Source organism: Zonotrichia albicollis, chromosome 1, assembly GCF_047830755.1.
Source record: "Zonotrichia albicollis isolate bZonAlb1 chromosome 1, bZonAlb1.hap1, whole genome shotgun sequence".
Taxonomy (NCBI): Eukaryota; Metazoa; Chordata; class Aves; order Passeriformes; family Passerellidae; genus Zonotrichia; species Zonotrichia albicollis.
In genome coordinates this window covers 39341734-39354417 of record NC_133819.1, presented here as the reverse complement: position 1 = coordinate 39354417, position 12684 = coordinate 39341734, and the positions used below count along the sequence as shown (strand labels likewise).

The 12684-nt window shown below is 43.3% G+C and overlaps 1 protein-coding gene across 4 annotated transcripts in view; it reads left to right on the top strand.

The window, feature by feature from the left end:
- Window positions 1–4285: 4285 nt before the first annotated feature.
- TOP2B (DNA topoisomerase II beta) overlaps window positions 4286–12684 on the top strand; it is a 61695-nt gene continuing 53296 nt past the window's right edge. For 3 of the 4 annotated variants that reach the window (XM_005480957.4, XM_005480955.4, XM_005480954.4), the window contains exon 1: window positions 4287–4724. In XM_005480957.4, the coding sequence (XP_005481014.1) occupies window positions 4662–4724 (63 nt within the window). In that variant the 5' untranslated portion in view covers window positions 4287–4661. Of the gene's footprint in view, window positions 4725–12684 lie in introns of all 4 variants that reach the window. The other variant, XM_005480956.4, reaches the window with a different exon arrangement.

Genomic DNA, 12684 nt, shown 5'->3' with positions numbered 1-12684 from the left:
GTTTACAAGTGACTCAACTTCCCTGTTCTGTGTGAGAGACTGCAGCTCAGGCGAGAGGCCAAGCACGTCAGTGCGATGGTCTCTACCCCAGCCTGCCTCTCCTGAGCAGGGAGGTGGTGCCATCCAGGAGGAGCTCAGCTGGGTCAGTGCAGCAGTCCCAGCCATGCAATGGGCAGTCCAGGATGGAGCCCAGGGGTCCCTGGAGCTAACCCTGGGGATTCTGCTGGACCTCTTCCCCAGCAACAACCTGGCAGTAGCATTCACAGCATGCCTCACTTGAGTTTTCCACACCTCTGCCAACAGCACAGCACTTAACAGGTTAGTCACCAGAGGAAAAATTGGAGGGTAAACAGAGTTTAAGCCATCCAAACCCTCTGTCAAGCTGTCACAAGTAGGACATTGTTTCTGGAGGATTAAGATGGAAATGACCTGATGATTTTCAAGAGACTGGTTGTGGAACAGTCTGGCCCCAGGAACAGCTACTTACAAAAGTGGATACATCAGGTGTGTCAGTCCTGGGCACAGTTCAGCTGAGAGTGTCGGGCAGTGCATTGACAGTGCACACCCACAGAAAACCACTAGTGTGGCCTCTTGCTAACTCAACAAAGGTGTTTGAGATACAATTGTGTAAGAACATGTGACCTGGCTAAATTCATATCATTAGGTGATCCAGCCATGGGTAGACTTCTCTTAAATACTTTGGAACCGTGGCCTGAAGGTCATACACAATCAACATGGTACAAGTATGTTAGTCACTCTCATGTTGTACTGCCACAACCCTACTCAATAATTTGGTCAATTATTTCAAAATTATGTTAATGGATTATAATGAAATTTAAAAATGCAGTAGAATATGAAAATTATTTTACTGCGAGTGTAGATATTTAATATTAAAATATGCAATGTTTGTTTATATCTCATTACAACTACATGCAATGTGGATTGTATAATGTAATGGGCATCAACTTAGTTTCGTAAATATTTTAGCACAAAATTATGCTTTTTCCTGTATAGTTTGCAGAAAAAGGAGAGCTGTGGTCGGTTATTTAAATAAGTGCCTGTATCTGAGTATGTTCACAGATTAGATAAATGTACATGGTTTCACAAACAGTCACATTTTAGGCCCTTTAAATCTGAGTCCAGAAAAGCCACATAGAAAGAAAAGGTTTTATTAGATAGTAGTAAACTAGAAGCAGCAAATAGCTTACAACAGATGGGAAGTTTGTACATACCAAGTATAGAAATGCTTAAAGATCATACATATAGCTGTCTTACTGCTAAAATGATTGAACACAAAGTAGTATTACAATAAATATTTTGCTTACTAAAAGCAGTAGTGAAACTGGTTTAAGTACATCATTGTTTTGAAAGGCTCGAGGGTACTTCTATTTATGTTATGTTATGGTGTACAACTATGAGGACAAGTAAATCTCCAGTGAATTGAAATAGGACTTTGTGTGTACTATCTCAAGGGGATTATTAATTTAAAATGTCACACAGTAAGTGTGAAGTATTTGACAGGAACTGGTAGTGCATGATTCGGACAGGTTGCATCCAGTAAAGTAATTCCACTCCTATCAAAATGTTATGGCACTTGAATTTGATTCATGCTCAAATCTACTTCTATGTTTGTTTTAACAGGGATCTCTTAAAATGTGAAGAGCAATCTCATTTCACTGCTTCACCTCTGCAGCCCGCAGAAGCAGTTGCTTTTAGTCTCTTGAGAACTTTGTCCCACAATCCTACATGACTAGCCATGCAATCACTCAGCATACACATGTAAGTATTAGGGATAAAACCAACATCAACAATAAGCCAGTGACATGCTGTGCAGCTAGTGTAGCATAGGATGAGAATTAAATAAAATCCAACCTGGACGAAGTAATTTTAAAGACTAAAGAAAATGCTTGAGGGAACATCAGCATTTCCTCATAAATCTGCTCTGTGTGACACAGACTGAACATGTCTGACCATGCACGTTCAAAGGCCAGTAACTGCCAAGAAGAAACTCCCTCTGTCTCTCTCTAATATATATGGAATTGGCTGCCTTCAAGTTAGATTGCTATCTTCTGCTTGGCTCACATTGCAAAAGACACACTTCCCACAGTAAGGGCTGCATATTTACTAAACAACTGGAGCTCATGAAAACATAGTACACTAATGTTTGGGACTTGCTCTTTTTCTGCTGAATACACTAATGGTCCTCCACTGATGTAAAAAGCTTTGAATAGATGTATTCCTTCTGTTTCCACTGATCCACACAATATTCATTGCAGCAGTTTGCTGTATATGATTCATTTTAACCAGTCCTACATAAAATTTGAGATTTTGGGGAAAAAAAATCAACATGGTTCTAATCAGCAAGCTCAAAATTCTGAAGCACTAGGCACAACCCTGCAAGGGTTACCTTGTGGTTCTGCAAGACACACTCTTTATTTTGCCGAAAGTAGAAGAAAACACAGCCTACAGCTCAGAGGTACATGCAGCTGCTGGAAACTAGGCTGCAACAGATAACTTACTGTCCCTTCTGGCAAATGCCATTATTTTCCATAATCCCTATGCAGCACTTAGATATTAGTTTAATAGCTTCCTTAGAAACTGGCAGAGTAAAATTATGCTAAATAAGCAATATTTACTAGAAATTCTTCTGATCCTTCCCTTGAGGCATAATTGAACATTACTACTGACTCCTCAAAAGTGGCTGCTCCATTTCCAATCCCTTTACTCCTTAGGAAAAGCATTTTGCAAAAGGAAAAACCTTTAAATTATTGCTCTTCCTTTGAAATGGTTCCCTGATTTGTCTGCTAGTTCAGATGCAGTGCTCCTACTGATGCCTCCTTTTGAGACTTTACATTCTTAATAATTCAAGGAGTGGAACAGGCTGGACTAGGTAGGTCCTTTGCATTTCACACAGCAGAATGAAAATTGCTAATTGAGAAGCTGTGTGTGCTGAAGCATTGTCACAAAATCTGATTATAATATTTAGAGCTATACATGTATAAGGATTTATATATTTGGTGCAAAGTATGTAAAACTGTATATATTTTTTGTGCTGATACCTAAAATGGCATGAATTTTGGGCTTTGTACACACCAGTTAGACCTAGGAAGTAGATGTTTTTTGGCCACAGCATTTTTTTCAAAACGGCAAATAGGGTTGTACTACGCAGGGATGCGTGCTGTGTACAGAGCGGGGTGCTGTGCTGTGTGACCTCTATGAGACTTCACACGGCGATGCTCAAATGTAGGATAAAGGTCCGTGAGCTGTCCGAGTTAAAGCGCTCCTCGGGCGATCCCCAGAGCCCAGAAGAGGGCAGTGGATTGTAAACACTCTCCTGCTTGGAGCCCTGGGACTTCCACCCTGCTGGTACCGCCGCAGGTCACAGCGGTGGCAATTGCAGGGACCAGTTTCGGGGCTGGGAGAAAGGGGGCAGCTGCTCGCCGTGCCCCGAACGCCCGGCCCACCTACCGCATCACCTCTTCTCCGCCCCGCATCACAGCATCATCCGCCCGGAGCACCAGGGAAACGGGACAGCCATGCTCTGCCAGTCCCCACACCAATTCCCCTGTGCGGTCACGGGAAAGGGAAGCATCTTCCTGCCCGGCGTCACAGAGCGGGAAGATGGGCTGAGGGAGCCCGTCGCTGACCCGGCAGCTGAGCGCTGCTTCGCCGAGGTCCCTATCCCGATCCAGCCGCCCCATCCCCGTCCCTATCCCGATCCAACCGCTCCGCCTCCCCTCGCGCCGCCCCCCGCGCGCCGCAGCGCCCCCGTGTGGCCCCTTCGGGCCCTGTTGCCACCTTCGATGACGTCACACGCGGCCTCTCCTTCTGGCTTCTCGGATTGGCCGATGCCCCGCGCAGCCTTCCCGCCTCCAGCGCGCGATTGGCGGGCTGGCCCGTGATTGGCGGGCAGAAGGCGCCGGGGGGGAGAAGAGGCCCGGGCCGGCTGCGCGGGGAGAAGCGGCCGCGGCGCGGACGCCGAGCGGGGCCGGCGCGGTTATTTATTGTCTACGCGTGGTGTCCCGGCGGCGGCAGCGCTTCGGGGCTTGTGTAGGGGGAGGAGGCGACGGCGGGGGAGCGGCGCCGGGCGCCGGGACGCGGGGTGGAAAGAGGAGGGGAAGAAGGAGGGGGCCGGGCCATCCCCGGGTGTGCGTGTGTGCGGGGGGCGCGGGTCTGCGCGGGAGCGCGCGCGCGAGGGGCGGGAAGGGAGGGAGTGAACGAGGGAGGGAGGGGACGAGGGAGGCGGGAGGGAGGGGGAGATTTTTTTATTATTAATCTGTTTTCCGGGCCTTTGTGGCTGCGGGGGGGGGACGGCCTGGGGGTGAGGAGGAGGGCGGGAGGCAGCAGCGCTACGGCGGCGATAGCGGTGGCTGTTGTTGCCGCCGCTGCCGCCTCGAGGCGAAGGGACCGGCCCGTCGTCCCTTTAAACTAGCGAGAGCCGCAGGCCCGGCCGGGCCCTCCCTCCCTCTCGCTGCCTCCTCGCCGGCGGAAGGGGCGCTTTGTGCGGGCCCCTCGGCCGCCCTTCCTCGGTGCCGGAGCTCCGGTGAGGGCGGGAGAGGCGCGAAGGGCGGGCGCGGAGCGGCCCCAGGCGCGGTGTCGGTGCCGGCCCTCGCGGCCGCCTCCGAGCGCCCTCGCCTCGGCTGAGGAGAGACGGGCAGAAAATGGCAAAGTCTGGAGGAGGAGGAGGAGGAGGCGGCGGCGGCAGCGGGGGACTGACTTGGGTGGTAAGTTGTGGGGCTGCATCTTGTTGTTCGTGGGTTTTGCTACTCGTGTTTTGTTGTTATTACTATTATTTCTGTTTGTGTCCCTTGCGTGTGTGGAAAGAGCGCGGGTTGGCTTTGAAAGGAGGGAAGAAGCTGGGGGAAGACGCTGGGGGCTGGCGTGGATAGCGAAGCGCTGTGGAGCCGCCGCTCTGTGGAGGGCTCCGGGATAGGAGGAGGGAGACTGGGCTTGGAATTGATGGTACAGAAAGGGAGATTTTATGCCTCTGTTTGTTTCTCGAGGTGCTGGGAGCCGTAGGGAAGAGGTCACTCTGTGAGCAAACAGGTGGGAAGCTCCTGGGGGTAGCGGGTGGGTCATCAGGGCTGTCTTGAAGTCGCTGTCCTCCAAAGCGAGATGTGGTGTCTCTGTCTGTCTGTCGTCCCGCCAGAGTTGTGGGTATTGCCTCTTGCTCCTGGGACAAAGCCTTTGCGGGCTAGCAGAGGGTCTTTGTGTTGATCCCATGTTCTTTGCCAACTGTGTGTGAAGACAATACCTGAAGTTCCCAAGTTTCAGAGACAGGAAGCAGGAGCTGTGTGCTTGCTGTTCCATCTTGGCACTCAACTTCATCATCCTCCAGAAGTTGTAACTCTGTAGCAGACCCAAGAAGGGGGTGTTTTACTGCCTCTCCTGGATTGGTGGGAAGTATGAAGATTAGAGAAGGTGCTGCTGAAGCTGACTCTAGAATTGGTGAATCCTTTTGAGCCTCCTTCTAGTCCTTTGAGAGCTCGCAGTGCTGAGGTGCTGCCCTGGTCAGCAGTAAGAGCGGATGCTCTCGGGTTTTGGTGAGACCTGAGAGGAAGGAGGAGCAAAGGTGACCCGGAGGGCTGTGGTTCAGCCAATCGTAACTCCCCCGCCTTTCCCTTGCTCGGCATAGAGGGGTAACTTCTTTAATGTTTAAGCAGAAGACACTAGATCTTGATGGACAGGTATCTTTGGTCAGACACATGTGCTTTCCAGAGGTGGGAACTTTTAACGAGTCCTGTTAAACAGAATAACAGCAAACTTGTTCTTGTGTCCCTGTACATCTTGGAGCTGTTGAAAATGAAGTATTATTGGAGTGAACAAATCCTGTGTGTTCTGATGGTGGACTATATCCATGGATCTAATTACTGCAATTTATGTTGGTAATTCTCTTTAATTTCAAAAAGCTGGAAGCATGGAAAGGTATATTTAAAAAAATGTGCAGGTTTCTGGGTGTGCCACTTGAAATCACACAGTTTAGCCATGGGAACATGTCTAAGTTGAGAAGCTGTTCTCCTTTCTTTTCACAATACTTTGCAATCTTTGTCAACTGTGGTCTTTGGATGGCTCTTTAGAATTAAGATTTTACCATCTAGGTTTGACCAAGTAATTGAAAGTTTTACAGCTCATACAGAAAACTGCAGAATGAAGTGTGAAAATTACTGAATAGGCATTTTTATTGAAACATGTTCTTAAATGTAATGGGGTTGAAATTATGGTGAGTCAACAGTTTCCTACAACTGGAAATGATCAAACTTTTCATTCTCTAAAAGCAGTAAAAGTTAAAAGTGTTTTTGTCAACTCAAGATTAGTTGTAGGAAAATAATTGGATTTTAGTTGAAACTGTTCATTTATTTTTTTAGAAAACAGTGGAACATTCTTTCTTTCTCTCATGTGCATTTTAAATGGTGAAGGTAGGCTTTCTAAGCCAGCTCCATGTCAGCTGTAGAACACTGGCAGGCAAAAGAACAATATTGTTGTAGCACTGAATTGAATGGGGCCACAACCTGTATGCCAGGCTGAAAAACCCTTGGTTTAGGTGGTGGTTCATTTATAGACGATCATATGCTGTCCTTGAGGAGAGTGAGAGGGACAGAGGTAGGGACAGAGTAGTTTCAGCTGTCTGGCTTTAATCTGCTTGCAATGTATCTGCTGGATATGCAACCACTTGCCGTTCAGTTGTCGGTCATTTTGAAACCACCTTGATTTTTTCAGAATTCTTGCCAGTGTGTTGAAACCACCAGGATGTTTCTCTGTCTGAGTAATGTATTCTCTGTAGTTTGTGGTTTCTTAATAAGACCACGAGTTAAACAACTGAAGGGTAACAGAAGAAAGTCTGGCCCTAAAGATGAGGAATCATTTAAAACTTGGTGGGATGTTAATTTGTGTTTCAAACTAGCAGATCCTGTATACATAACCTAGTTGCTGACATTTTAGTAAAGAGTTGCATGTGCAACTTCAGCTTTGGGTGTGATTCAAAGAGCATGCTTGTAGGTAGGAAAGAGTTACATGCAGTTGTGAAAAAGGAAAGATACTTCCAATAACAGACAATTTACCCTAGAGTGAATTTCATAATGAGACATCATACAAGCATCAGGTGATGCCTAATTTTACTTTTAAAAGAAAGAAGAATTAAATGTTCATGGAAACAAACAGCAAGTCATCTGTGTTTTCAGCTGTAACAGGATTTGAAGAAATGTACCTAGTTAGGCACAATTACCAATGATGGCAACACATGAGAGTACAAAAACTAACATGTGTACTGGGAACTAATCTAGCATTATTTAACTGGAGACATACCAAGATAATCTCTGATTTATAAAATGTACTTGCTTGGTTTTTTAATAGCTCATTTTTTCCTTGGTCTGGTTGATGATTTTCTGAAATCGACTTGCAGCTCTGCACTCTGATAGTTGGTAGGAGGTGGAGTTTTAACAGTGTGACGTAAATTACTTTTGGTGGGTGATCTCCAAGTGTCACTCCCAAAAGTGCTAAGTTGTATTAAGAGTTAACTAACTCTTAAAAACTTAACTCTTAAGAGTTAACAAAGCGTAGATTTGTAACTAGGAGAGTTTTCATTTGTGAAATGTAATGGCATTTTCTAATACTAGAAAAACTTACTGTGGACAAAAGAAATAATTCTTCAGCCTCTGTGTGTGTTTAGGAACTACAGAAAATTAATTGTAATGGCGCAGTAATAGTACCTTATTTGTTTTTATAAATATGCCTTTTATAGTGAAGGTGAAGTCATTCTAAGTAACACTTTGAAGTGCATTGTTTGTGCATTGCCCACAAAACTGAGTATTTCAAACAAGCAACATTTAATCACTTAATTCTGTCAGTGTTTTCAAGACTTTTTCCTCGACCCTAAGAGCTATTTGAGCCTGATAAATGGAAGCTGAGAGTGCTGATAAAAATTTAGGACTTTGGACACTACTTCCACTTTCCTGTCCTTGGTGAAAGGGACAGGTTTTGACTCTAGGAAATGCTAGCTTAAAGTGAATATATGCTGAGTATTCATGTGACTTCTCTTTTAAAAAATGTCATTAGTATCTGCTCTTTAGATGGAGTGGAATGGAAATAATGTATATTATTAGTAGGTGGAAATATTGTGTATTTTTGGGTTATACTTCTTTGAATGAATACAGTAGCTGTATATTGGTAAGTGAAAAGAAGCAGCCTTTCAAATAATCTAAATTCACATATAAGCATCTTGCAGAAGATTCAGAATTTACCTTAAAAATAAGGTAGTTTTATCGTAATACTGTCATTTTTTTAAATATGAAGAGTGAATGTAATTGATAAGATAGTAGGCTCAATATAATTTTTTAGAAAGCACCAACAAATAAAGCCCAGCCTAATCCTATTAAAGGGATCTTGTTTTTCTTTTATTGTTTCATTTGAAATCAAATACATTGAACTTAATGAAGGGATGACTTTTAGTTTGATTTGGCTTTTAATGTGTTCTGAGAGGGTTAAAACAAGTGCTCCTCTTGAGTGATGTCCCATAACTTCTAGTGATGTGCCATAACTCACCGCTTATGGCTTCTGCACTGGGTGGTTTTTAACTTTATGGGTAGGTTTTTGCATCTGAAATCTGGCCTGTTTCTCTGCTGCCCCGAGGATCTGCCCATCACTGCTCCACCGAGCTTTGACCGTTCCTCTGGTTTGGGAGCAAGGCAGGAATTCCCTCCTTGTGCCCATGCAGTGCTTGGAGGGAGGGTGCTGGGCTGGGGCAGCTGCCCAGGAGCTGCATTGGGTTACTGCTCTGTCAGGGTTCTGCCTGCCTCAGGTGCAAACAGCTGGCTATTTATATGTATAGTCAGCAACGTGAACAAATCCTAATGAACTCTTCTGGTTTTAGAAATAAGCATACTGTCCTAGTGGTGAACCAAGGGTAAATGGTGCTTTGTCCTTTTTATTGCTGTTCATTACTACGCTGTTCATTTCAAAGGAAGAGAAGGCGGCTGAAGTTCCTGCTCCTGGGTCCTTTAGAGACCTCTTTAGTTGCCTCTCCAGACCCAGGTTAGAGCTCAGAATTAGCTTTCTGTTCTTTCCATTCCTTTATCTGGATCAGGCCTTCTGTTTCTCCGCTGGCTGCAGCTGGGCCAGGGCGCAGTTGTCACATATGTAACCCTTGTTACATGTGCTGTTAGCTTGTCTTATCTTTCCTCTGCTACGCTGTGGTGTCTGCAGAGCAGGCGGGGCGTGGGGAAAACTCTGCTGTTGTTGCCAAGCCTTGTTTCAGTGCTCTTCTCTTCCTTAATATGAGTGTCCGTCTTTTGCTATTCTAGTGACCAGAGAATGGGGAGGTTTCTTCTCCTGTGTGTCCTTCCCCTCCCTCCCCCTCCTTTTTTTCACATTTATACAATGAAAGGAAGGTCAGACTGAAATACTTGCCCCAATTTATTGATAATAATATTTACTTTTACTAAACAGAATGCGTTTTGTAGGCTTTGAGCTATATAGTTATATCCAACAGTCGAGGGGAAGCAGCATTCCCTCCTGGTCCTGTAGTATTTCTGATTCTGCTGCCCTTAAGGAGGCAGTGCTGTAAAGAGATGTCATGACTTCCCTGGGTATTCCAGCACCAGAGGGAAATGTTTGTGGCTCACTTGGGTGAGTCAGACACAATAGTTCTGAAGAGGGATCCCTCAGGTGTTTTGGTTTGCCTGCCAAAAAAAAAAAAAAAAAAGTGGTTGCTTCTTATTCTCTACCCTCCACACCAGCATTCATTAAATACTTTTGTTGTCCAGTCTTCTCCTGGTCAGAGTGCTGAATAATGCAGGATCAGAGAAGTGGTAGAGGTGCTATCAGGTGGAGGCTTGCTGCAGGAACAGAATCAGGGCCACATGTTTAACAGCAGCTGAGGCCATCCCACAGCTCTCAGGACGTGCCTCTGCACCCTCTGTATTCCAGGCTGGGAGGAATCCTTCTTCTGCCATAGGTGAAAGAGTGAGGGGGGCATAGGAGTGGGGAGCTCAATTGTAACCAAGTCTAGGAAGGGGTGTATATCTCAGGGTTTGGGGAGGAATTGATTTTAGAAGGTTTGTGGGCAGTTACTTTCGGTGTTCAGGGAGGAAAGGTATACATTTGAGCACATGCCATCTGTTAATATTTGACCTGTGAGACCTGTGTGTGTGTACATTTAATTTCTAAGACGCCTGTGGCTGTATGTACCTTGTGCTAGTAAGTAAGGAATTACTTTATTTGGATAGATAATGTAACCTTTTCAAATAAAAGAACATACAAGTAGTCTAAGATAGACACCTTATGTCTGAAAAAATTACTCACTAAATTTAGTATTTCATTTGCATTGACTTGATTTTGCTTGTAGTAGGTTTTTACCTTACATCTAAACTGTCTTGTGTGTCTATGTGCAAAGGCAGTCTGCAAATGCATGTTTATGTTTCAATTAATGAAAAGCAGCACATGTGATTCGTAGCTGATGGATGGGAGTGATTCCATCCCCTGGGAGTGAGATTTTAATATATATGTGTATATATATATATATATATATATATATATATTTATATATAATACATTATATATGGAAAACTTAAGAATGAAAACTGTTACAGAAAACTTAATTCTCATTTAAAACAGGAAATTTCTTGCAAGCCACCCACAGTGAAAATATTTTTCTGCATTAAATAGGTGCTTTGTAAATGTTTTCAAAAGCAGATTGGGAAAAAGAATACATAGTTCTATATGTGTATAACTGTGTGAAGAAGTTTCTTTTGAAAATTGCATGCTTGGAAACATAGTGGTGGCTTCTTGAGTACTTGTACTGGAACACAAGTACTTTGGAAGAATGTTTAAGGCTATTATTCCACATTTAAACTAAATTCTAAATCAAGGCATGTAAAATGTTATTATGTAACTTTGAAAATAAATACTAAAATTTGAATTATCTTTTAAGTTCTAGTGATAAAAACAAGGTGTCAAAGATCCAAGATCAAACGCCAAATATTTGTGTTGCAAATATAGAAGAAAACTGTTTCTCATAAGTGAAGTGATAAACCAGCTCTAAGTAATTTTTATTCAAAAGTGTTTCCTACCTGTATTCTTCTGGTATTTCAGTAAAGAGTTTCAAAAGTTTGTTGTGAAAAGCAGGAAAATATTCCTCCCCTCCTTGACAAGTGAGCATCAGATCTGCTATTTTTAAAATTTCACCATGATTGTAAATGCTTTTACTCTTATGAACTAAGTCTTTTTATGTTGTGTTTTGAAGTGAGTTAACTTATTCTATGATATCAGCTCATCTAGTTTCATTTAATAAAGCTATTTTAATATCCTGTCTGTGTCTCAATGCAATTCCAATTTACATAGAAATACAGTTTGCCACTGAAAGTAAGCTACTACTGCTATTTTTTTTTATTTTGTGAAAGTGATAAATCTGTGTATTTGTTACACTATGCACATATAGCAATTTTAGTGGTTTTTTTTCAGCAAGTAAGCAAAACAGGAGTTAGCCAAGTTAGCGTGAAATCTACATGACCTAGAACATGTTTGAAAGGTTCAGACCTAAACATCAGCTCCACGTTTTCCTTTGGACATAATTTTAAAAGCTACCTTAAAGGGGAAAAAAAAAGAAATATGTAAGAAAGGATTTAAATGGTTAATCTACATTTTTTTTTTCTTGATTTGTGAAGTAGAATTACAGTTGAAATATAGAGTCCTCCTCTCATGGATACCACATCTTGATTTATTTTTGCTCTTTTTTACTCAATGAGTGGGCCTAGTTAGTCTTGGGTTTCCTGTTCATTCTTCAGATATTGGAAACTTATGAGAAGAGCAAATGTATTAAAAACTGGGCAAATGTCTACCTTAGTGAGGTGCCAAGAACTCACATCGTCTTTCTCAATCTCTGAAGGAATCTTTAAGGAGAGAGCAAGAAATAATACTTTTTTTGTCATGACAAAGTACAGGGGCCATAAGATAACACTGAGAAGTTATTTTCCTATAAATCAAAGGAAGCGGAGATAAAGTAGAGGAAAACAACAATAATAATAATAATAAAAAAAAAGCTCTTGCAACCTGATAACTTGATATGTAGTATTTCCATAAGAACAGTTAGAATTCTGGGTCATCCCCTAAGCAGGGCATCTTTACTTATGAGAAATGGGCAGTGTGAGCTTCAGTGGAGATATTTCCAGCTGTGTAATCTGTGGTAGCTCTGGGCTATTTGGAGTTTTTAGGGACAATAGTGTAGTAGTGTGTGAGCATTTCAGTCCTGTGTTTTATTCTCCAGTTGTGTGCCATGATATGAAGGTACAAGAGTGGCAGGGTGTCTGGGGAAAAATAACTTTGTCTCAGTCCAGCTGATACAGAGAGTTCTGCTGCCTGAAGTCATGCAGGCTGTTACTCCATGTGTCAGCACCGAGCTTTTTGTTGGCTGAGGTAGTGGTTTTTGTCATACTCTGTTTAGTGATCCTAACTTAGGGTTTTCCACGACTGCTGTGTTACAGCATCATCATGAAAACTTTGAGGTGTCATGTCACAATCTTGGAGTAAAAGGGAGCCAAGCTGCTTGGGGGAGAGCAGTTGCAAGAAGTGAGGCAGTTATTCTTTTTTGGTATTAGGTAGATCCAGAAGAGTTTTTTTTTAAACTCTCAAATAGGAGACTGTACAACCATGTGAGAAATTGGCTGGAGGAAGAGGAAGAAGTTCCTTACTGGT